At 44.1% G+C, this 25190-nt stretch overlaps 1 protein-coding gene across 3 annotated transcripts in view; it reads left to right on the top strand.

Moving 5' to 3' along the window:
- The first annotated feature begins 237 nt into the window (after positions 1–237).
- Positions 238–25190, top strand: part of TMTC4 (transmembrane O-mannosyltransferase targeting cadherins 4) — a 78493-nt gene continuing 53540 nt past the window's right edge. For 2 of the 3 annotated variants that reach the window (XM_038759308.1, XM_038759306.1), the window contains exons 1-2: positions 10120–10133; positions 18455–18670. In XM_038759308.1, the coding sequence (XP_038615236.1) occupies positions 10125–10133; positions 18455–18670 (225 nt within the window). In that variant the 5' untranslated portion in view covers positions 10120–10124. Of the gene's footprint in view, positions 326–10119; positions 10134–18454; positions 18671–25190 lie in introns of those variants that run through there. The other variant, XM_038759307.1, reaches the window with a different exon arrangement.

Genomic DNA, 25190 nt, shown 5'->3' with positions numbered 1-25190 from the left:
CGGGAGGGAGGCAGGACGGCGGGCGAGCGCGCGCGTGTAGTTGTGAGGCGCGTGCGCGAGAGCTGCCGGGACTGCGGGCGAGCGCGCGCTGGTAATGTGGAGGCGCGCGAGCGGGAGGGAGGCAGGACGGCGGGCGAGCGCGCGCGGGTAGTGTGAAGGCGCGTGCGCGCGAGCTGGAGAGAGGCGAGCGCGCGCGCACGCGCGCCCCCTCCCGCGCCTGCGCGCTCGCCCGGGTCCGGGGCGCGCAGAGCGAGCGGAGTTTGTCGGTCGGTGGGGAGGGCCATGCCGCCGCCACGGCTCCGGCTGACGCGAAGGCTCCCGGCAGGTAAAACCCCGGGGGGGGCGTCGCATTCATTCCCTCAGTCCTATTTACTGAGCGCCTACTGTGTGCAGGGCACTGGACTAAGCGCTTGGGAAGTCCAAGTTGGCAACATAGAGAGACGGGACCTACCCAACAGCGGGCTCACAGTCTAGCCCTCTTCCTCCCTTCAAGGCCCTGCTGAGAGCCCACCTCCTCCAGGAGGCCTTCCCAGACTGAGCCCCTTCCTTCCTCTCCCCCTCGTCCCCCTCTCCATCCCCCCCATCTTACCTCCTCCCCTTCCCCACAGCACCTGTATATATTTATATATGGTTGTACATATTTATTACTCTATTTATATATTTATTTTACTTGTACATCTCTATTTTATGTATTTTATTTTGTTAGTATGTTTGGTTTTGTTCTCTGTCTCCCCCTTTTAGTGAGCCCACTGTTGGGTAGGGACTATCTCTCTATGTTGCCAGCTGGTACTTCCCAAGCGCTTAGTCCAGTGCTCTGCACAAAGTAAGCGCTCAATAAATACGATTGATTGATTGATTAGAGGGGGGGAGACATTCATTCCCTCAGTCGCATTTATTGAGCGCTTACTGTGTGCAGAGCACTGGACTAAGCGCTTGGGAAGTTCATTCATTCATTCAATCGTATTTATTGAGCGCTTGCTATGTGCAGAGGGCTGGACTAAGCGCTTGGGAAGTTCATTCATTCATTCAATCGTATTTATTGAGCACTTGCTGTGTGCAGAGGGCTGGACTAAGCGATTGGGAAGTTCATTCATTCATTCAGTCGTATTTATTATCATCATCAATCGTATTTATTGAGCGCTTACTATGTGCAGAGCACTGTACTCAGCGCTTGGGATGTACAAATTGGCAACATATAGAGACAGTCCCTACCCAACAGTGGGCTCACAGTCTAAAAGACCGTATTTACTGAGCGCTTGCTGTGTGCAGAGCGCTGGACTAAGCGCTTGGGAAGTTCATTCATTCATTCAATCGTATTGAGCGCTTGCTGTGTGCAGAGCGCTGGACTAAGCGCCTGGGAAGTTCATTCATTCAGTCGTATTTATTAAGCTCTTGCTGTGTGCAGAGCACTGGACTAAGCGCTTGGGAGGTTCATTCATTCATTCAATCGTATTTATTGAGCGCTTCCTGTGTGCAGAGCGCTGGACTAAGCCCTTGGGAAGTTCATTCATTCAGTCGTATTTATTATCATCATCAATCGTATTTATTGAGCGCTTACTATGTGCAGAGCACTGTACTAAGCGCCTGGGAAGTACAAGTTGGCAACATATAGAGACAGTCCCTACCCAACAGTGGGCTCACAGTCTAAAAGACCGTATTTGTTGAGCGCTTGCTGTGTGCAGAGGGCTGGACTAAGCGCTTGGGAAGTTCATTCATTCATTCAATCGTATTTATTGAGCACTTGCTGTGTGCAGAGCGCTGGACTAAGCGATTGGGAAGTTCATTCATTCATTCAGTCGTATTTATTATCATCATCAATCGTATTTATTGAGCGCTTACTATGTGCAGAGCACTGTACTAAGCGCCTGGGAAGTACAAGTTGGCAACATATAGAGACAGTCCCTACCCAACAGTGGGCTCACAGTCTAAAAGACCGTATTTATTGAGCGCTTGCTGTGTGCAGAGCGCTGGACTAAGCGATTGGGAAGTTCATTCATTCATTCAATCGTATTTATTGAGCGCTTACTGTGTGCAGAGGGCTGGACTAAGCGCTTGGGAAGTTCATTCAGTCGTATTTATTATCATCATCAATCGTATTTATTGAGCGCTTACTGTGTGCAGAGCACTGTACTAAGCGCTTGGGAAGTACAAGTTGGCAACATATAGAGACAGTCCCTACCCAACAGTGGGCTCACAGTCTAAAAGACCGTATTTACTGAGCGCTTGCTGTGTGCAGAGGGCTGGACTAAGCGCTTGGGAAGTTCATTCATTCATTCAATCGTATTTATTGAGCGCTTGCTATGTGCAGAGGGCTGGACTAAGCGCTTGGGAAGTTCATTCATTCATTCAATCGTATTTATTGAGCACTTGCTGTGTGCAGAGGGCTGGACTAAGCGATTGGGAAGTTCATTCATTCATTCAGTCGTATTTATTATCATCATCAATCGTATTTATTGAGCGCTTACTATGTGCAGAGCACTGTACTAAGCGCTTGGGAAGTACAAGTTGGCAACATATAGAGACAGTCCCTACCCAACAGTGGGCTCACAGTCTAAAAGACCGTATTTACTGAGCGCTTGCTGTGTGCAGAGCGCTGGACTAAGCGCTTGGGAGGTTCATTCATTCATTCAATCGTATTTATTGAGCGCTTACTGTGTGCAGAGGGCTGGACTAAGCGATTGGGAAGTTCATTCATTCATTCAGTCGTATTTATTATCATCATCAATCGTATTTATTGAGCGCTTACTATGTGCAGAGCACTGTACTAAGCGCCTGGGAAGTACAAGTTGGCAACATATAGAGACAGTCCCTACCCAACAGTGGGCTCACAGTCTAAAAGACCGTATTTGTTGAGCGCTTGCTGTGTGCAGAGGGCAGGACTAAGCGCTTGGGAAGTTCATTCATTCATTCAATCGTATTTATCGAGCGCTTGCTGTGTGCAGAGCGCTGGACTAAGCGCTTGGGAAGTTCATTCATTCAGTCGTATTTATTATCATCATCAATCGTATTTATTGAGCGCTTACTGTGTGCAGAGCACTGTACTAAGCGCTTGGGATGTACAAATTGGCAACATATAGAGACAGTCCCTACCCAACAGTGGGCTCACAGTCTAAAAGACCGTATTTACTGAGCGCTTGCTGTGTGCAGAGCGCTGGACTAAGCGCTTGGGAAGTTCATTCATTCATTCAATCGTATTGAGCGCTTGCTGTGTGCAGAGCGCTGGACTAAGCGCTTGGGAAGTTCATTCATTCAGTCGTGTTTATTAAGCTCTTGCTGTGTGCAGAGCACTGGACTAAGCGCTTGGGAAGTTCATTCATTCATTCAATCGTATTTATTGAGCGCTTACTGTGTGCAGAGCGCTGGACTAAGCCCTTGGGAAGTTCATTCATTCAGTCGTATTTATTATCATCATCAATCGTATTTATTGAGCGCTTACTATGTGCAGAGCACTGTACTAAGCGCTTGGGAAGTACAAGTTGGCAACATATAGAGACAGTCCCTACCCAACAGTGGGCTCACAGTCTAAAAGACCGTGTTTACTGAGCGCTTGCTGTGTGCAGAGCGCTGGACTAAGCGCTTGGGAAGTTCATTCATTCATTCAATCGTATTTATTGAGCGCTTGCTGTGTGCAGAGCGCTGGACTAAGCGCTTGGGAAGTTCATTCATTCATTCAATCGTATTGAGCGCTTGCTGTGTGCAGAGCGCTGGACTAAGCCCTTGGGAAGTTCATTCATTCAGCCGTATTTATTATCATCATCAATCGTATTTATTGAGCGCTTACTATGTGCAGAGCACTGTACTAAGCGCTTGGGATGTACAAATTGGCAACATATAGAGACAGTCCCTACCCAACAGTGGGCTCACAGTCTAAAAGACCGTATTTACTGAGCGCTTGCTGTGTGCAGAGCGCTGGACTAAGCGCTTGGGAAGTTCATTCATTCATTCAATCGTATTGAGCGCTTGCTGTGTGCAGAGCGCTGGACTAAGCGCTTGGGAAGTTCATTCATTCAGTCGTGTTTATTAAGCTCTTGCTGTGTGCAGAGCACTGGACTAAGCGCTTGGGAAGTTCATTCATTCATTCAATCGTATTTATTGAGCGCTTACTGTGTGCAGAGCGCTGGACTAAGCCCTTGGGAAGTTCATTCATTCAGTCGTATTTATTATCATCATCAATCGTATTTATTGAGCGCTTACTATGTGCAGAGCACTGTACTAAGCGCCTGGGAAGTACAAGTTGGCAACATATAGAGACAGTCCCTACCCAACAGTGGGCTCACAGTCTAAAAGACCGTATTTGTTGAGCGCTTGCTGTGTGCAGAGGGCTGGACTAAGCGCTTGGGAAGTTCATTCATTCATTCAATCGTATTTATTGAGCACTTGCTGTGTGCAGAGCGCTGGACTAAGCGATTGGGAAGTTCATTCATTCATTCAGTCGTATTTATTATCATCATCAATCGTATTTATTGAGCGCTTACTATGTGCAGAGCACTGTACTAAGCGCCTGGGAAGTACAAGTTGGCAACATATAGAGACAGTCCCTACCCAACAGTGGGCTCACAGTCTAAAAGACCGTATTTATTGAGCGCTTGCTGTGTGCAGAGCGCTGGACTAAGCGATTGGGAAGTTCATTCATTCATTCAATCGTATTTATTGAGCGCTTACTGTGTGCAGAGGGCTGGACTAAGCGCTTGGGAAGTTCATTCAGTCGTATTTATTATCATCATCAATCGTATTTATTGAGCGCTTACTGTGTGCAGAGCACTGTACTAAGCGCTTGGGAAGTACAAGTTGGCAACATATAGAGACAGTCCCTACCCAACAGTGGGCTCACAGTCTAAAAGACCGTATTTACTGAGCGCTTGCTGTGTGCAGAGGGCTGGACTAAGCGCTTGGGAAGTTCATTCATTCATTCAATCGTATTTATTGAGCGCTTGCTATGTGCAGAGGGCTGGACTAAGCGCTTGGGAAGTTCATTCATTCATTCAATCGTATTTATTGAGCACTTGCTGTGTGCAGAGGGCTGGACTAAGCGATTGGGAAGTTCATTCATTCATTCAGTCGTATTTATTATCATCATCAATCGTATTTATTGAGCGCTTACTATGTGCAGAGCACTGTACTAAGCGCTTGGGAAGTACAAGTTGGCAACATATAGAGACAGTCCCTACCCAACAGTGGGCTCACAGTCTAAAAGACCGTATTTACTGAGCGCTTGCTGTGTGCAGAGCGCTGGACTAAGCGCTTGGGAGGTTCATTCATTCATTCAATCGTATTTATTGAGCGCTTACTGTGTGCAGAGGGCTGGACTAAGCGATTGGGAAGTTCATTCATTCATTCAGTCGTATTTATTATCATCATCAATCGTATTTATTGAGCGCTTACTATGTGCAGAGCACTGTACTAAGCGCCTGGGAAGTACAAGTTGGCAACATATAGAGACAGTCCCTACCCAACAGTGGGCTCACAGTCTAAAAGACCGTATTTGTTGAGCGCTTGCTGTGTGCAGAGGGCAGGACTAAGCGCTTGGGAAGTTCATTCATTCATTCAATCGTATTTATCGAGCGCTTGCTGTGTGCAGAGCGCTGGACTAAGCGCTTGGGAAGTTCATTCATTCAGTCGTATTTATTATCATCATCAATCGTATTTATTGAGCGCTTACTGTGTGCAGAGCACTGTACTAAGCGCTTGGGATGTACAAATTGGCAACATATAGAGACAGTCCCTACCCAACAGTGGGCTCACAGTCTAAAAGACCGTATTTACTGAGCGCTTGCTGTGTGCAGAGCGCTGGACTAAGCGCTTGGGAAGTTCATTCATTCATTCAATCGTATTGAGCGCTTGCTGTGTGCAGAGCGCTGGACTAAGCGCTTGGGAAGTTCATTCATTCAGTCGTGTTTATTAAGCTCTTGCTGTGTGCAGAGCACTGGACTAAGCGCTTGGGAAGTTCATTCATTCATTCAATCGTATTTATTGAGCGCTTACTGTGTGCAGAGCGCTGGACTAAGCCCTTGGGAAGTTCATTCATTCAGTCGTATTTATTATCATCATCAATCGTATTTATTGAGCGCTTACTATGTGCAGAGCACTGTACTAAGCGCTTGGGAAGTACAAGTTGGCAACATATAGAGACAGTCCCTACCCAACAGTGGGCTCACAGTCTAAAAGACCGTGTTTACTGAGCGCTTGCTGTGTGCAGAGCGCTGGACTAAGCGCTTGGGAAGTTCATTCATTCATTCAATCGTATTTATTGAGCGCTTGCTGTGTGCAGAGCGCTGGACTAAGCGCTTGGGAAGTTCATTCATTCATTCAATCGTATTGAGCGCTTGCTGTGTGCAGAGCGCTGGACTAAGCCCTTGGGAAGTTCATTCATTCAGCCGTATTTATTATCATCATCAATCGTATTTATTGAGCGCTTACTATGTGCAGAGCACTGTACTAAGCGCTTGGGATGTACAAATTGGCAACATATAGAGACAGTCCCTACCCAACAGTGGGCTCACAGTCTAAAAGACCGTATTTACTGAGCGCTTGCTGTGTGCAGAGCGCTGGACTAAGCGCTTGGGAAGTTCATTCATTCATTCAATCGTATTGAGCGCTTGCTGTGTGCAGAGCGCTGGACTAAGCGCTTGGGAAGTTCATTCATTCAGTCGTGTTTATTAAGCTCTTGCTGTGTGCAGAGCACTGGACTAAGCGCTTGGGAAGTTCATTCATTCATTCAATCGTATTTATTGAGCGCTTACTGTGTGCAGAGCGCTGGACTAAGCCCTTGGGAAGTTCATTCATTCAGTCGTATTTATTATCATCATCAATCGTATTTATTGAGCGCTTACTATGTGCAGAGCACTGTACTAAGCGCTTGGGAAGTACAAGTTGGCAACATATAGAGACAGTCCCTACCCAACAGTGGGCTCACAGTCTAAAAGACCGTGTTTACTGAGCGCTTGCTGTGTGCAGAGCGCTGGACTAAGCGCTTGGGAAGTTCATTCATTCATTCAATCGTATTTATTGAGCGCTTGCTGTGTGCAGAGCGCTGGACTAAGCGATTGGGAAGTTCATTCATTCATTCAGTCGTATTTATTATCATCATCAATCGTATTTATTGAGCGCTTACTATGTGCAGAGCACTGTACTCAGCGCTTGGGATGTACAAATTGGCAACATATAGAGACAGTCCCTACCCAACAGTGGGCTCACAGTCTAAAAGACCGTATTTATTGAGCGCTTGCTGTGTGCAGAGCGCTGGACTAAGCGCTTGGGAAGTTCATTCATTCAGTCAGTCGTATTTATTGAGCGCTTGCTGTGTGCAGAGGGCTGGACTAAGCGCTTGGGAAGTTCATTCATTCATTCAATCGTATTGAGCGCTTCCTGTGTGCAGAGCGCTGGACTAAGCCCTTGGGAAGTTCATTCATTCAGTCGTATTTATTATCATCATCAATCGTATTTATTGAGCGCTTACTATGTGCAGAGCACTGTACTAAGCGCTTGGGAAGTACAAGTTGGCAACATATAGAGACAGTCCCTACCCAACAGTGGGCTCACAGTCTAAAAGACCGTATTTGTTGAGCGCTTGCTGTGTGCAGAGCGCTGGACTAAGCGCTTGGGAAGTTCATTCATTCATTCAATCGTATTTATTGAGCCTTGCTGTGTGCAGAACGCTGGACTAAGCGCTTGGGAAGTTCATTCATTCATTCAATCGTATTTATCGAGCGCTTGCTGTGTGCAGAGCGCTGGACTAAGCGCTTGGGAAGTTCATTCGTTCATCCAATCGTATTTATTGAGCGCTTGCTGTGTGCAGAGCGCTGGACTAAGCGCTTGGGAAGTTCATTCAATCGTATTAAGCGCTTGCTGTGTGCAGAGCGCTGGACTAAGCGCTTGGGAAGTTCATTCATTCATTCAATCGTATTTAATCAATCATATTTATTGAGCGCTTACTATGTGCAGAGCACTGTACTAAGCGCTTGGGAAGTACAAATTGGCAACATATAGAGACAGTCCCTACCCAACATTGGGCTCACAGTCTAAAAGGGGGAGACAGAGAAAAAAAAAACAAAACCAAACATACTAACAAAATAAAATAAATAGAACAGATATGTACAGGTAAAATAAATAAATAAATAGTATTTATTGAGCGCTTACTGTGTGCAGAGCGCTGGACTAAGCGCTTGGGAAGTTCATTCATTCATTCAATCGTATTTATTGAGCGCTTGCTATGTGCAGAGCGCTGGACTAAGCGCTTGGGAAGTTCATTCATTCAATCGTATTTATTGAGCGCTTACTGTGTGCAGAGCGCTGGACTAAGCGCTTGGGAAGTACAAGTTGGCAACATAGGGAGACGGCCCCTCCCCAACAACGGGATCGCATTCATTCATTCAATCGTACTGAGCGCTTACTGTGTGCAGAGCACTGTATTAAGCGCTTGGGAAGTACAAGTCGGCAACATGAAGAGACGGTCCCTCCCCAACAACGGGCTCGCATTCATTCATTCAGTCGTATTAATTGAGCGCTTACTGTGTGCAGAGCACTGTACTAAGCGCTTGGGCAGTACAAGTCGGCGACATCTAGAGACGGTCCCTCCCCAACAACGGGATCGCATTCATTCAATCGTACTGAGCGCTTACTGTACGCAGAGCACTGTACTAAGCGCTTGGGAAGTCCAAGTCGGCAACATCCAGAGACGGTCCCTCCCCAACAACGGACTCACAGACTAGAAGGGGGAGACAGACAACAAAACAAAACATGGAGACGGGTCAAAATCGTCAGGACAAATAGAATTAAAGCCAGGTGCACATCATTAACAAAATAAATAGAATAGTAAATACGTACAACTAAAATAGAGTGATAAATCTGTACAAATATATACAAGTGCGGTGGGGAGGGGAAGGAGGTAGGGCGGGGGGGATGGGGAGAGGGAGAGGAAAAAGGGGGCTCATTCATTCATTCAATCGTATTTATTGAGCGCTTACTGTGTGCAGAGCACTGTACTAAGCGCTTGGGAAGTACAAGTTGGCAACATCTAGAGACGGTCCCTACCGGCTCAGTCTGGGAAGGCCTCCTGGAGGAGGTGAGCTCTCAGTAGGGCTTTGAAGGGAGGAAGAGAGTGAGCTTGGTGGATGTGTGGAGGGAGGGCATTCTCCTCCTCCTCCCCATCCCCCCCCACCTCACCTCCTTCCCCTCCCCACAGCACCTGTATATATGTATACATTCATTCAGTTGTATTTATTGAGCGCTTACTGTGTGCAGAGCACTGTACTAAGCGCTTGGGAAGTACAAGTTGGCAACATGATTTACAATATATGTTTGTACATATTTATTACTCTATTTTACTTGTACATATTTTATTCTATTTATTTTCTTTTGTTAATATGTTTTGTTGTCTGTCTCCCCCTTCTAGCCTGTGAGCCTGCAGTTGGGTAGGGCCCGTCTCTAGATGTTGCCGACTTGGACTTCCCAAGCGCTTAGTCCAGTGCTCTGCACACAGTAAGCGCTCAATAAATACGATTGAATGAATGAATGAGTGAATTCCAGGCCAGGGGGAGGATGTGATGCGGGGGTCGACGGCGGGACAGGGGAAAATGAGGCCCAGTGAGGAGGTGAGCGGTGGCAGAGGAATGGAGGGTGCGGGCTGGGCTGCAGAAGGAGAGAAGGGAGGTGAGGTAGGAGGGGGCGAGGGGATGGACAGCCTTGAAGCCCAGGGTGAGGAGGTTTTGCTTGATTTTTTTTTGCTCAGGGTGGAGCCCTGCCCCTGCCCTCAACCCCCAATCCTCACTGGGACAAGCTGGGAGGAAAGGGAGGGGGTGCCAGTCCTGCCTGGCACTGCCCTGCCCTCCCCTTCCCCTTCTCTCAGCAGCCGGGGCTAGCCCAGCTCCCCGGAACCTCCCCCCAAAGAGCCATGCATTCACTCGATCAGATTTAATAATAATAATAATAAGGGCATTTATTAAGCGCTTACTATGTGCAAAGCACTGTTTTAAGCCCTGGGGAGGTTACAAGGTGATCAGGTTGTCCCACGGGGGGCTCACAGTCTTCATCCCCATTTTACAGATGAGGTAACTGAGGCCCAGAGAAGTGAAGTGACTTGGCCAAACTCACACAGCTGACAAGTGGTGGAGCCGGGATTTGAACCCATGACCTATGTATATATGTTTGTACATATTTATTACTCTATTTATGTATGTATTTTACTTGTACATATCTATTCTATTTATTTTATTTTGTTAGTATGTTTGGTTTTGTTGTCTGTCTCCCCCTTCTAGATTGTGAGCCCGCTGTTGGGTAGGGACTGTCTCTATATGTTGCCAACTTGTACTTCCCAAGCGCTTAGTACAGCGCTGTGCACACAGTAAGCGCTCAGTAAATACGATTGATTGATTGACCTCTGATTCCAAAGCCCTGGCTTTTTCCACTGAGCCATGCTGCTTCAAAGATGGCGTTTGTTAAGCGTTTACTATGTGTGAAGCACTGTGCTAGGTGCTGGGGAGGTTTCAACGTGATCAGGTTGTCCCCCGTGGGGCAGCCACGCTGCTTCTACTCTGTGCGAAGCGCTGTTCTAAGCACCGGGGGGATGCGGGGTGATCAGGCTGTCCCACGTGGGGCTCACAGTTTTAATCCCCACTTTACAGATGAGGGAACTGAGGCCCAGCGAAGTGACTTGCCCATAGTCACACGGGGCTCAGTGGAAAGAGCCCGGGCTTGGGAGCCAGAGGTCATGGGTTCAAATCCCGGCTCCGCCACTTGTCAGCTGTGTGACTTTGGACAAGTCACTTAACTTCTCTGTGCCTCAGTTACCTCATCTGTAAAATGGGGATGAAGACTGAGCGCCCCATGTGGGACAACCTGATCACCTTGTATCCCCCCTAATGCTTAGAACAGTGCTTCACACATAGCGCTTAACAAATACCGTCATTATTATTATTATTGTAAGTGGAGGAGTCGGGATTAGAACCCATGACCTCTGGCTCCCAAGCCCGTGCTCTTTCCACTGAGCCGCGCTGCTTCTCTGATTTATTGAGCGCTTGCTGTGTGCAGAGTACTGTTGTAAGCGTTTGGAAAGTACAGTCCAGCAATAGAGACTATCTCTGTCCACAACGGGCTCTTAGTCTCTCTCGGGGGACCCAGGTGGGGCGTCTTTACCCGGGCAATATTTCTTGGGAATCCTGGGATGACTGCGTGGGATCCCGGGCCGTTCCGCTCCATAATAATGATAATAATGATGGTATTTGTTAAGCGCCTACTATGTGCCAAGCGCTGTTTTGATGACCACTCCGTGGATCCACTCAACTGGCAGAAATTCAGTCTGTCATATTTATTGAGCGCTTACTGTGCACAGAGCACTGTACTAAGCACTTAAGGGTTTTGATGGGTATCCCCGAGGGTTTAAGCCAGCCCGAGGCAGGGTAAAGCATCAAGTATTGCCAGCCTTGCCCAAAGAAAATAGAGAGGGGCAAACGACCTAACAAAAGGGCTCCAGCCTGCAGATCTCTGGGTTACAGATAATAATGATAATAATGATGGTATTTGTTAAGCGCCTACTATGTGCCAAGCACTGTTTTGATGACCACTCCGTGGATCCACTCAACTGGCAGAAATTCAGTCTGTCGTATTTATTGAGCTCTTACTGTGCACAGAGCACTGTACTAAGCGCTTAAGGGTTTTGATGGGTAACCCCGAGGGTTTAAGCCAGCCCGAGGCAGGGTAAAGCATCAAGTATTGCCAGCCTTGCCCAAAGGAAATAGAGAGGGGCAAACGACCTAACAAAAGGGCTCCAGCCTGCAGATCTCTGAGTTACAGATAATAATGATGGTATTTGTTAAGCGCCTACTATGTGCCAAGCGCTGTTTTGATGACCACTCCGTGGATCCACTCAACTGGCAGAAATTCAGTCTGTCGTATTTATAGAGCGCTTACCGTGCGCGGAGCACTGTACTGAGCGCTTAAGGGTTTTGATGGGTAACCCCGAGGGTTTAAGCCAGCCCGAGGCAGGGTAAAGCATCAAGTATTGCCAGCCTTGCCCAAAGAAAATAGAGAGGGGCAAACGACCTAACAAAAGGGCTCCAGCCTGCAGATCTCTGAGTTACAGATAATAATGATAATAATGATGGTATTTGTTAAGCGCCTACTATGTGCCAAGCGCTGTTTTGATGACCACTCCGTGGATCCACTCAACTGGCAGAAATTCAGTCTGTCGTATTTATAGAGCGCTTACCGTGCGCGGAGCACTGTACTGAGCGCTTAAGGGTTGTGATAGCTATCCCCGAGGGTTTAAGCCAGCCCAAGGGAGGGTAAAGCATCAAGTATTGCCAGCCTTGCCCAAAGAAAATAGAGAGGGGCAAATGACCTAACAAAGGAGCTCCAGGCTGCAGATCTCTGAGTTACAGATATGAACCTCGGCACCAAAAGTAGAGCAGATGCCTCCCCCATCCTCCCAGATCGAGTATACACTCTACACGATTCCACTCTGGATTTTTAAATTTGGGCTGTTTTAAAAATAAATAAAAAGGGAAGATGGACGTTACTTTGCTGTTTTTCACCGATTCGTCCTTGTGATCCCTTCTTGACAGGGCTTGCCCAGGCGCTGGGAATGCCCTTTAGGGGAATGATGAACTAGGGGAAAGCTGTCTCTCGAAAAATCTTTACAATAAAGGTCTGTATTCCCCCCCTCCATCCACTTCCCCTCCTCAACCGCTTCTCAGTGTCCCACCGGGAAGGTCCAGCCAGATGGAAATTTGTAAAGTGAGTAAATGGCCAGAAGCGAACAGGTTGGAAACTTTCTGAGAGAGTTGAGTTCTGGGCAGATGGTGTGTTGTGAGTAGGGAACAACATATGGGCTCTCTTGCTGAACATAGCATTCGTAATTTTATTAAATTTACAAGAAAGAGCATGATTACAAGAGAAAGAAGCGGTGCTCGTAATGCTGTGGTTCTTTTCGGCCCTGCGAGGGGAACTCAGAATTTGTTTTTGGAAATTACGGCCCTTATTGATGTGAGCCCAGATAAGAGATGAGCCCATTGTTGGTTAGGGACCGTCTCTATATGTTGCCAATTTGTACTTCCCAAGCGCTTAGTCCAGTGCTCTGCATGCAGTAAGTGCTCAATAAATACGATTGAATGAATGAATGAATCAGGGCTTTCCAAATAATAAATAAATGATAATAATTGTGGTATTTGTTAAGCGCTTACTGTGTGCCAAGCACTGTTCTTTTAGACTGTGAGCCCACTGTTGGGTAGGGACTGTCTCTATATGTTGCCAATTGTACTTCCCAAGCGCTTAGTACAGTGCTCTGCACACAGTAAGCGCTCAATAAATACGATTGATTCTAAGTGCTGGAGTTGATACAAGGTAATCAGGTTGTCCCATTTGGGGGCTTCCAGTCTTAATCCCTATTTTACAGATGAGGTAACTGAGGCACAGAGAAGTTAAGTTGCTTGCCCAAGGTCACACAGCAGATAAGTGGCAGAAGCAGGATTAGAACCCACGTTTTCCGACTCCCAAGCCCATGCTGTTGCCACTAAGCCATGCCGCTTCTCGAAGAGATCAGGGCTTCCCAAATAAGAGATCGGGGCTTCAGACTGCTGAAGAGACAATTGGGTTTCTCTTTAAATTGTTTCTCTCCTTGAGGTAAAATTAAAGTGGATCATTGGAGCATCTTATTGATCTTTGGTAAAGATCAAATCATTTTTCCCCCCCTGAGCATTCTTCAAAGAAGGCACTCTCATATAGTTGGTCAGATTTAGAGTGTTCATTAATAATCAGAAAGTCTGAACTCAGTTCCAAATAGCCTATTTGATGCAGTTGTACTTTTGATAACTTGCTTTTAGCACCTCGGGATTCAATTTGGCTCTAGCCCTGTCCATCGAAGAGCAGTCTTCACAGAGAAGGAGGAAAGAAAATTCAGAGGACCCTTTCTAAGGCAGTGCAGAGCAAAGATCACTTTGCTGCTTCGATAACCCAGATACACCAAGGGAAACCAGTTATTTGGGTTGAAAGTTTTGGTGTGAGTGTCTTTCAGAATTGTTTGGCCATTACCCAGTTGATTGGGTGGCTTAATAAAATGTCGAAGAGGAGGAGTGGTGAGGTGGTAAAGCAAAATTATGTTGTTACCATCTTAAGGTACAATTTTTGAATATTTCTGACTCAATATTCACATTTCAGAATTCAAATTTACTAAAAGTCAGCTGTATGAGGCTGGTAAGTGGTTAGTGGAAAGTTGAAGAACCCCCAAATTTAGACTAAAAAGGTTTTTATCATCTATTGGTGTACCTGAAAAGGTATGCCTTGAGTTTAAGGTAGGGATTGCCCAGAGGTGCTTACAAAACAGAAGTACCCATAATTCAGCTTCGTAATGGCCTTGTTTGGCAGGTGCTATAGTAGATGCTACAAAATACCTATTTAAAATACCTGTGAAATGCTCAGCTTCCTCCCCTGTAAAAAAAAAAAAAAAAAGTATTAGAAGGGAGAAAAAAGTGGGAAAGAGAAGAGAAAGGGGAAGCAGCATGACTTAATGGAAAGGGCACAGGTTTGGGAGACCGAGGACTTGAGTTCCAGTTCCAGCTCTGCCACTTCTCTGCAGTATGACCTTGGGCAAATCAACTTAACTTTTCCGTGCCTCAGTTACCTCACCTATAAAATGAGGTTTAAGACTATGAGCCTCATGTAGGACATGAACCTGTGTCCAGTCTGATTAGCTGATTACCCCAGTGTGTTTTGGGGTACGGGGTGTTTGTTTTGATTATGGTATTTAAGTGCTTACTATATGCCAGGCACTGTACTGAACGCTGGGGTAAATGTCAGCTAATTGTTAGGCACAGTCCGTGCCCCACATGGGACTCACGGTCTTAATCCCCATTTTACAGATGAGATGAGTGAAGCATTGAGAAGTGATCTGCCCAAGGACACACACCTGTCAAATGACAGCATAAGAATTAGAACCCAGGTCCTTCTGACTCCTGGGCATATGGACAATGCACTAGACCATGCCACTTCTCTGCTTTTTTGTGCTGCCTACCTTAACAATTAATTACCTTTGGGGGAAAAAATGGAGATGGGAGAATTACCATGAAGGAAGAAAAAGAATTGTATTTAAGCCAGTAAAAACGGTACACCTCATCCATCCCTGCCACTTTGGATAGACAGGGCAAGAAAAGCCTGCTGCTGGAATGAGGTCTAAAGTAATGATGGAAGGTGATTTTGGTTCTCATGTTTTTGTTTTCTGCCAGGATTTATTATTTAGATAGTCTGAAGCACACTCTCTTGCCCTTTTTTTTTGCTCTATGAATGTTGACTATTTGATAAACCTCCAAACATGGTTTTTTTTGTTTTGGTGGGGGCTGGGAGGGAAAGCGGAGGTATATACTAGTTCATTCATTCAGTGGTATGTATTGAGCACTTACTGTGTGCAGAGCACTGTACTAAGCGCTTATTTAAATGACCAGGTAAATCTACTCAACCTCACTTGTCCCACCTATCCCAGTCATCTGACCTGCATCATGCCAATATGCATTTTTTCCTGTTAGTCCAATCTTTTTCCCAAGACAGTAGTTTCAAATGCTCACCAAGTGCCCACTGCATGATCCATGAATAGGGGCTAAATTTAGTTATGTATTTTGAACAACTTTATTTGAACTTAGTGTTATTATTTAGCATAAAAGTTTCCTGTGTTAATAGCAGTGGTGCAGTTCACCAGCCAATTCTTGTTGCTTTGGTTTTGTCTTTATGGTTTCCTTTTGTCTTCCTAGAGCTAAGGTAGTTCTATCATGCTGCCTTTTTATGTTGTCTGCTGCCCATTCTCTCTACCACAGGGCAAAAGATTTCATCATTTCTCCAGACCTCTAAATGAATTAGATATTCATCTGTTAGTCTAATCTGGATTGGGACTCTCTGCAAATATTTAGCAACTCGTTTACCTTTCATTTTTGTCCTTGTTGTGGTTTCAAAGTTCTGTATGTGGTTGGCTTGTACTTTTAGACCATGTATGATCTTTCTCTTGGCCATTTTTGGAAACAGCTAACTGGCTTGATTTGGCCACATATAAAGGTGAATTTGACCTTATTTCCCAAAATGTGGTTGGAAAAGATGGTATCACCTATTGGAGAAGTACTGTTCTTATAATAGCATCCTTCCGGTGTATATCCTGGCTTTAAAATCAGAACCTTTTCATCACCTTCGTTGTAGCTCACCTGCAGTAGAGAAGAAAAAGGACTACTTACTCAGATACCCTTTCCAGCTTCCTTCCCTCCCACTTCCCCAAACACTACCTTCCACATACTTCCTTGGATGTCAAAGGTTTGGGAAAGAGCCGGCAGAGGTGGGCTGGTCCTGGCCACTTCCCCAGGTTTTTGGGGTTCTCAGAGGTTTTTCCTGGAGCTGATGATTCCTCTAGTACCCCCCAACCCTGAGGCATCTACTTCTTTGTACTTCTGTGCTAACCCCATGTTTCGTCCCACCTTTACCACCCATCAGGAGAGGCACATGTTAGAGCTCATCATTTCCAAGTAATGCTTCATCTCTACCCTCCCCAACTTCCTTTCTGCCACCTCTCTTCTTGCCCCACTACAATCAGATTTTTGTTTCCTTCACTCCACTGAGACTGCACTCTCCAAGTCACCAGGGTTCTCTTCATAGGCAAGTCCAGTTGGCTTTAATCCTAATGTCCTAATCCTCCTTGACCTCTTGTGGACCATTCCCCACTCTTTGAAATACTTTCAGACAGGTGTTTTTTGTCAGCATGGTGCTCACCTGGCCCTCTTCCTAGCCCACTGGCTGCTTCTTCTCAGCCTTACTTGGTGGCTCCCTTTCCACTTTTCATCTCCATACTGTGGGTATCCCACAAAGCTCCATCTTAGGTCCCTTAATCTTCAAGATCTCCCCTCTCTCTCTGTCAATTTCCCTGGTGGAAAGAGCAGGGATCTGGGCGTCAAGAGGACCTGAGTTCTAATCCCGGCTCTGGCACTTGCCTGCTGTATGTATGACCTTGGGCAAGTCACTTATATGTACCTCAATCTCCTCACTTGTCTTTTGGGGATTCAGTGCCTCTGTCTTAAACTGTGAGCCCCAAGTGGGTCAGGGACTGTGTCCAACTTGATTAACTTGTATCAACTTCAGTGCGTAGAACAATATTCCACTTTAAGTGTCTAACAAGTACCACAGCACTTAGAACAGTGCTTTGCACATAGTAAGCGCTTAATAAATGCTGTTATTATTATTACTATTAATAATAATGGTTTCAGCTACCATCCCTACATGAATGACTCCCAAACTACCTCTCCAGTCCCATCCTTTCATGTAGGTGGCCAGTGGTGCTCTAAAGAACCAGATCTCGGGTTGCATGTAATATCACACACAACTCCAAGATGGAGTGGTGGCTTCAGATGGTGGCCATCTTGTCCACTGAATTCGGATAAAATGTAGAATCAATCAATCAATCGTATTTATTGAGCGCTTACTGGGTGCAGAGCAATGTACTAAGCACTTGGGAAGTACAAGTTGGCAACATATAGAGACAGTCCCTACCCAACAGTGGGCTCACAGTCTGAAAGGGGGAGACAGAGAACAAAACCAAACGTACTAATAAAATAAATAGAATAGATATGTACAAATAAAATAAATAAATAAATAGAGTAATAAATGTGTACAAACATATATACATATATACAGGTGCTGTGGGGAAGGGAAGGAGGTAAGATGGGGGGATGGAGAGGGGGACGAGGGGGAGAGGAAGGAAGGGGCTCAGTCTGGGAAGGCCTGCTGGAGGAGGACAAAACCAAACGTACTAACAAAATAAAATAAATAGAATAGATATGTACAAATAAAATAAATAAATTGAGTAATAGAGAACTTGTCATTGGGGTACCCTGACCCTCCCCATTACTCCAGGGCTTCTGTGTATCCCCTCTGAGATCCACGTGAAGAGTGACAGAGTGTCTGAGTAAGGGAGGAAGCCTCGGCACACAATCAAAAAGACCAAAAAGTATCCAGTACCATGTGGATAAGGGCTAGGTTTCTTCCCACCCTACTCTCACCAAATTACAATCTATTATTTCCTCTTGCTTCCAGGATGTCTTGAACCTGGTTTTCTTCCAAACCTCCAAATGAATATGTCTAAGATGAACTTCCCCTCTCCTCTTCTAAACCCACTCCTCCTTCCTCTCCCATCTCTTTCAGTAACACTACCAATCTCCCTACCGAGAAACCCACAAGCCAAGTGTTTTACTCAAAACCTCCTACTTTCCAACTTGCCCATTCAATCAAATGCAGCATTTTTACAGGAAGCAATTGACAGGTTGTGATTAGATTTGGCGAGTATGGTGCTCAGTTGATTCTCTGGTTTTTTGAGGGTTTTTTGGTTTTTTAGATGCTGACATTTAAAAAAAGGGCTCAAATACAAAGCACTCATAGGTTTCATGAAGGACCTTTTTACAATTATGAACACTTGTATTAATGCCCGTTACATTTTTTACAGATCTGTAACCAACATAATGCTGGAACACCAAACTTGGAGGCAACGTTTTTCAAAATGGCGCAGTCGGATGCTAGTTTGGATCACGTCATACCATTGTCCGTTCTTCCTTCTTCCTGGATTAAGTGTATTGTGGGATTCATTTCCCTTGTGTGTTTTGCTAGTAGTTATGATGGAGATTTTGTTTTTGATGATTCTGAAGCCATCATCAATAATAAGGTTTGTGTCTGAATTATTTTACTGGGATTAGTAGACTGACACTGGTAATGTAATTGGGCTCCCTGTTTAATCTGTCTTTTCCATTTATTTTCTGTCTTGGGAAATATCCAGAGACAAAGGATTTTTTGTTGTTTTTGTCTTTTTAAATTTTATCAGGTCATTATTTATTGCAATTCATGAAAACGTTTTTATGCAGCCAGGTGGGTGAAAGACCACCACCAAATTAGCAACAGAGTCACCGCTGTCAAGGCAACTAACCACTTCTGCTTCCGACGCTGTAACCACATTATTGATTTGATGCTACGGTGCAAACAAAGATGCAGAAGTGGAAAACGGCAGTAGCCTTTTCCATAAGGGTCTCTCTTGTGCATAATGGATATTCTTTTATCCCTAATTCCTGGTAAAAGGATGTTCCACACAGACATCTGCCAGAGGAAGAGTAACAAGTACCTTTCCCGCTTCTCTTGCTGTGAGAACAAAACCAGTGTGGTTTGTCAAGTCTTATTTTGTTTTGCTTCGCAAGTGCTTTCTCAGCCAACTTGAAATGGGAAAGTTGTGCTTAGGCGAGGAAGTAAAGGAAAGTGGGTCCACTAAAGGAAAGGAAAAAGAGAGACACTAAGAGAATAAGAGGGAAGGCATGTGAAACCTTAGGTCTTTGAGCTCCAATAAAACCCACTTTACAACCTACTTTGTTGCCCTTAATTCTGGTATTCAGGAGTAGTGTAATGCTCCCCAGGTGGGCTTTAATAAATAGCTTGTTAAATCCACTGGTTACCGTTGCTGTGAATACATCTGCTGTGAATACATCTGTAGCATCTGTTTAAGATCCATATTAGAAAGGAAACAAAAAATGTGTCCAGTGGAAAAGAAATTTCATTTTTAGGCTGCTAAAATATCCTCCCAAAATAACAAATTCCCTCGTGAAAACAATGGGTTTGGGGAAGTACTTTGCTACTTATTCATATATAGTGCCTACTGTGTATATAGAAGCAGCGTGGCTTAGTGGAAAGAACTCAGGCTTGGCAGTTAGAGGTCATGGGTTCTAATCCTGGCCCCACCACTTGTCAGCCGTGTGACTTTGGGCAAGTCACTTAGCTTCTCTGTGCCTCAGTTACCTCATCTGTAAAATGGGGATTAAGACTGTGAACCCCACAGGGGGCAACCTGCTTGCCTTGTATCTACCCCAGTGCTTAGAACAGTGCTTGGAGCATAGTAAGCGCTTAACAAATACCATAATTATTATTTTATGGAAGTATCAGTCATGCATCACTTTTTTAAGTCTGATCTTTACATAAGGATACGATTTATCTATCAGTAAAAACTCTAATGATCCACCTGCAGAACGATTGCAGATAGAGAGCGAGTGTTCTGGGAGAGATGTGTCCAACTCGACGGCGTAAGACAAGACAAGGGTCACCTTTGAAAAAGAGAGACAATGCACTGTGCTGGGCGCTGCGATAGAGACAGGATGATCAAGGTGGACACAGTCCTTGTCCCAAATGGGCTCCCTCACTAAATAATCACACGACTCTTACCGAATACTAACTGCTGTAAGTGCACTACAGCACAGACTAACAGAAATAGCTTCAGTTTTGTCTAGGGAAGTCAGGGAAATAGGCTACAAAGAAACAGCTCTCAGGAGACTTGGAGAACTTCTTCATCACAGAGGAAAAAAGCCCCAAAACACCCACCCATCAAGTTTCCAATAATGTCTAATGTATGTTAGTATGAAACAATGTGTAGAACCAAAAGTACACAAATAGTATGTTTTGGAACGTAAATACATATCCGTATATTCTGCCAATTCCACTATTCTAGCATATTTTCATACCTGTCTCCCCCTCTAGATTCTTGAGCAGAGGGATGGTGCTTACCAATTCTATTGTGTGTATATATGTGTATATGTATATCTATCTATATATATCTATATCTATATATATATAATGATGGCATTTATTAAGCGCTTACTATGTTCAAAGCACTGTTCTAAACGCTGGGGTAGATACAGAGTAATCAAGTTGTCCCACATGGGGCTCACAGACTTAATCCCCATTTTACAGAGGAGGTAACTGAGGCACAGAGAAGTTAAGTGACTTGCCCAGAGTCACCCAGCTGACAAGTGGCGGAGCTGGGATTTGAACCCATGAACTCTGACTCCAAAGCCCGGGCTCTTTCCACTGAGCCACACTGCTTCTCGACATATATATATATGAGATATATATCTATATCTATATATATATATATATCATATATAGATATATATCTAGATATATAGTAATATATCTAGATATATAGTTATATATGTCTAGATATATAGTTATATATCTAGATATATACTTCAACAGTATTATATAATTTATGAATAACCTATTGCTTGGATAGTTTTATTTGGGACCCATTTTTGTCATTTCATTTCAGAAACTGGCAATAAGGCCATTGAATAGCTGGTTTTTTTAGTTAATTTCCACACTTGTAAATTTCCTCTGGTTCTGGCAGTTGCTGTTATTTTTGTTTATAAAAAAATTGGGAAAAAAACAGTAAGATTGTGGCTGCAGGCAAACCCATCAAAATGAAATCAGATGATTCAAATAATCCTCGGCACATGAAAATATAACACCGTTTTTGGAAAATGGGAGTTAATATATTTTCAGATGATGTTTTTATGCATTTTTCTTTTTAATGAAGCCCTTACATTAAAAAAGAAATGCTGAATTGACACCAAAATGAGTGTCACTGAGTACCAAAGGAAAAAATGGCAAAAATATGTAATGACTTTATTAAACTGTGTGTGCCTGTGCATATATGCATACTCATTTACTGCAACTAATTCTGAAAACAGAGTCATTTTGTGGATGAACTGGACATTGTTTTTCCAATGTATTCTATCACACTGTACTGTGGCCTTTTTTTTTCTAATTTGCTGGAGCTCTGTTCTTCCTTTCCTGTTCCTGAAAGCTACTCTGTTTATTGCCACCATTCCTACCATAACGTGGAACAGGCTGTTACTGAATTTTACTGGGGCTCAAGACTCTTCCGGATGTTTTCTTGCAGTGTTAAGCTGTCTTTCTGTGCCCAGTGTTGATGATTTTCCTCAAAACAGTTGGATTAGTGGGAATTTCAAACATAATACATCTTTTCATTAATCATTATGTAAAAAAAAATTAACCTTAATTCTAGTTTTGCACCCTGGTGCGCGTGTGCTGCAACTAATAAAATATTTAGAGATTCCCAGGTATTCATTTTCAGTTTCGTTGGAAGTAATGTCTGAGGGAGAGGCTTCAGCTACATGTGTTTTTTTAACAATTAAAGAAAAACAAGAAAACATGAGTCTCTGTGAAAGCCCATGTTGTTGTACAGATTATATGAACATCACAAAACTCCTGACCCATTGTGAGCAAGATCATTATACATAAGAGCTTTAGATTTTGTTTTCAGCTAGCTTATCTTAAAAGACAATGCAAGTACTATACAAAAGCCCACCTATATCTGCCACTAAAGTACCTTTTCTTAAGTTAAACATAACAAAACAGGTCATTTCATGCCTTGATCACTTTACCCCAGCCCCTCACATTCAATATTTCATTTAAAGAGGAAAAAAACTAGGAACCTTCTTTCAGCATTTAAAACAATTGTTACAAATCCCTAGTACAGAATGGCGGATCACTTTACCCCACCCCTTTCACGTTCAATATTTCGTTTAAAGAGGGGAAAAAAACTAGGAAAGGGTCCTTCTTTCAGCATTTAAAACAACTGTTACAAATTCCTAGTACAGAATATCAGTGGTAAATCAACGGTACAAACTGTCAGTAAAGAATTTCTCCATTTGCAGTTGCAGTCTATTTTTAAAAGACATTTCTTTTTACTGTCTTTTAGCCCTCCCTTTTCCTCAGCTCCCCCTCCCCATCGCCCTGACTTGCTCCCTTTGCTGTACCCCCCACCCCACAGCACTTGTTTTTATGTACATATCTATAATTCTGCTTATAGTAACACCTGTTTGTTTTGATGTGTATATAATTCTATTTATTTATATTGATGCTAACTGTCAGCTGTGTGACTTTGGGCAAGTCACTTAACCTCTCTGTGCCTGTTACCTCATCTGTAAAATGAGGATTAAGACTGTGAACCCCCCATGGGACAACTAGTCTGCTGTTGGGTAGGGACTGTCTCTATATGTTGCCAACTTGTACTTCCCAAGCGCTTAGTACAGTGCTCTGCACACAGTAAGTGCTCAATAAATACGATTGAATGAATGAATGACCACCTTGTAACCTCCCCAGCGCTTAGAACAGTGCTCTGCACATAGTAAACGCTTAATAAATGCCATCATTATTTTATTTTTATTTATTATTGATGCCTGTTTACTTGTTTTGATGTCTGTCTCCCCCCTTTTAGACTTTAAGCCTGTTGTGGGCAGGGATTGCCTCTCGTTATTGCTGAATTGTACTTTCCAAGCGTTTAGTACAGTGCTCTGCCTACAGTGAGCACTCAATAAATACAATTGAATGAATGAATGGTTCTTATACTTTTAACATTCCTCTTAATTTTAATAATAATGTTAGAATGTTAAAAGCCCCAAATTGTCCGAAGCACTTAATGCATTCCCTGATCCAGCCCACATTTATTTGTAGCCTTAAAATGAAAAAGTTGATGCATTTGAATGTGACTCAGATGTATTTGCTTGCCGTTGATGAGCTGATTGCTGCTTAATAACGTGTTTCATTAGCAAATTTAGCAGAGTATCAGGGAGGTGTCGTGAGAAGACAATCAAGTAATTGAAACAAGTAAACCAGGCACTGGCAAAGAGCAGCTTTTGACTGATGAATTAATTCAGTATTTGTCTTTGATGAACTCTAGTTGTCCTACATAATTGTCAGTTGTCCTGTGCAAGTAGGTGGCCCAGGACATTGATTGATTGATCACTTGGCTGCTGAAGAAACAGCTGCACCATTTTAGTGCACTTCAGGTGTGCAGGCAAAACTATTTGGCAATGCCCTGCTTATCCCAAACAGTGAGTGGCACTAAAAATGTCTTTATTAATAATAGCAATTGTAGTATTTGTTAAGTGCTTACTACAGGCTGGGGTAAATGCGAGCTAATCAGGTTGGACGCACTTCATTCATTCATTCATTCATTCAATCGTATTTATTGCACTAAAATGTCTTTATTAATAATAGCAATTGTAGTATTTGTTGAGTGCTTACTACAGGCTGGGGTAAATGCGAGCTAATCAGGTTGGACGCACTTCATTCATTCATTCATTCATTCAATCGTATTTATTGCACTAAAATGTCTTTATTAATAATAGCAATTGTAGTATTTGTTAAGTGCTTACTACAGGCTGGGGTAAATGCGAGCTAATCAGGTTGGACGCACTTCATTCATTCATTCATTCAATCGTATTTATTGCACGCTTACTGTGTGCAGAGCACTGTAGTAAGCGCTTGGGAAGTACAAGTTGGCAACACTTCATGCCCACATGCAAACTGAGAAGTAGTTTGGCTCAGTGGAAAGAGAACGGGCTTTGGACTCAGAGGTCATGGGTCCAAATCCCAGCTCCGCCACTCGTCAGCTGTGTGACTTTGGGCAAGCCACTTAACTTCTCTGTGCCTCAGTTACCTCATCTGTAAAGTGGGGATTAAGACTGTGAGCCCCACGTGGGACAGCCTGATCACCTTGTATCCTCCCCAGCACTTTGAACAGTGCTTTGCACATAGTAAGTGCTTAACAAATGCTATTATTATCTTCTAGACTGTGAGCCCGCTGTTGGGTAGGGACCATCTCTATATGTTGCCAACTTGTACTTCCCAAGCGCTCAGTACAGTGCTCTGCACACAGTAAGCGCTCAATAAATATGATTGAATGAATGAACATGGGGTTCACAGTCTTAATCCCCATTTTATAACTGAGGCACAGAGAAGCTAAGTGACTTATCCAGGGTCACACAGCAGACAAATGGCTGAGCTGGGATTAGAACCCAGGAACTTCTGATTCCCAGGCCTGTGCTCTATCTATTAGGCAACACTGCATCTCTTCACCCAGACTAGTTTCGTGTGTCTTTACATGTATGTACTTCAGTTAGTCAAATGTATTTATTGAGCACTTACTGTGAGCAGAGCACTGTACTAAGCACTTGGGAGAGTACAATATAACAGACACATTCCCTGCCCACAATGAGCTTTCAGTTCAGAGGGGGAGACTGAGAAGCAGCGTGGGTCAGTGGAAAGAGCAGAGGCTTTGGAGCCAGAGGTCATGGGTTCTAATCCTGACTCCACCACTTAATAATAATAATGATATTTATTAAGCGCTTACTATGTGCAAAGCACTGTTCTAAGCACTGGGGAGGTTACAAGGTGATCAGGTTGTCCGACGGGGGGCTTACAGTCTTCATCCCTGTTTTACAGATGAGGTAACTGAGGCCCAGAGAACTTAAATGACTTGCCCAAAGTCACCCAGCTGACAATTGGCAGAGGCGGGATTTGAACCCGTGACCTCTGACTCCAAAGCCCATGCTCTTTCCATT

The sequence above is a fragment of the Tachyglossus aculeatus genome, chromosome 17 (genome assembly GCF_015852505.1).
Source record: "Tachyglossus aculeatus isolate mTacAcu1 chromosome 17, mTacAcu1.pri, whole genome shotgun sequence".
Taxonomy (NCBI): domain Eukaryota; kingdom Metazoa; phylum Chordata; class Mammalia; order Monotremata; family Tachyglossidae; genus Tachyglossus; species Tachyglossus aculeatus.
Note: the sequence above shows the minus strand (reverse complement) of the source record. Positions and strands in the feature narration are given on the sequence as shown.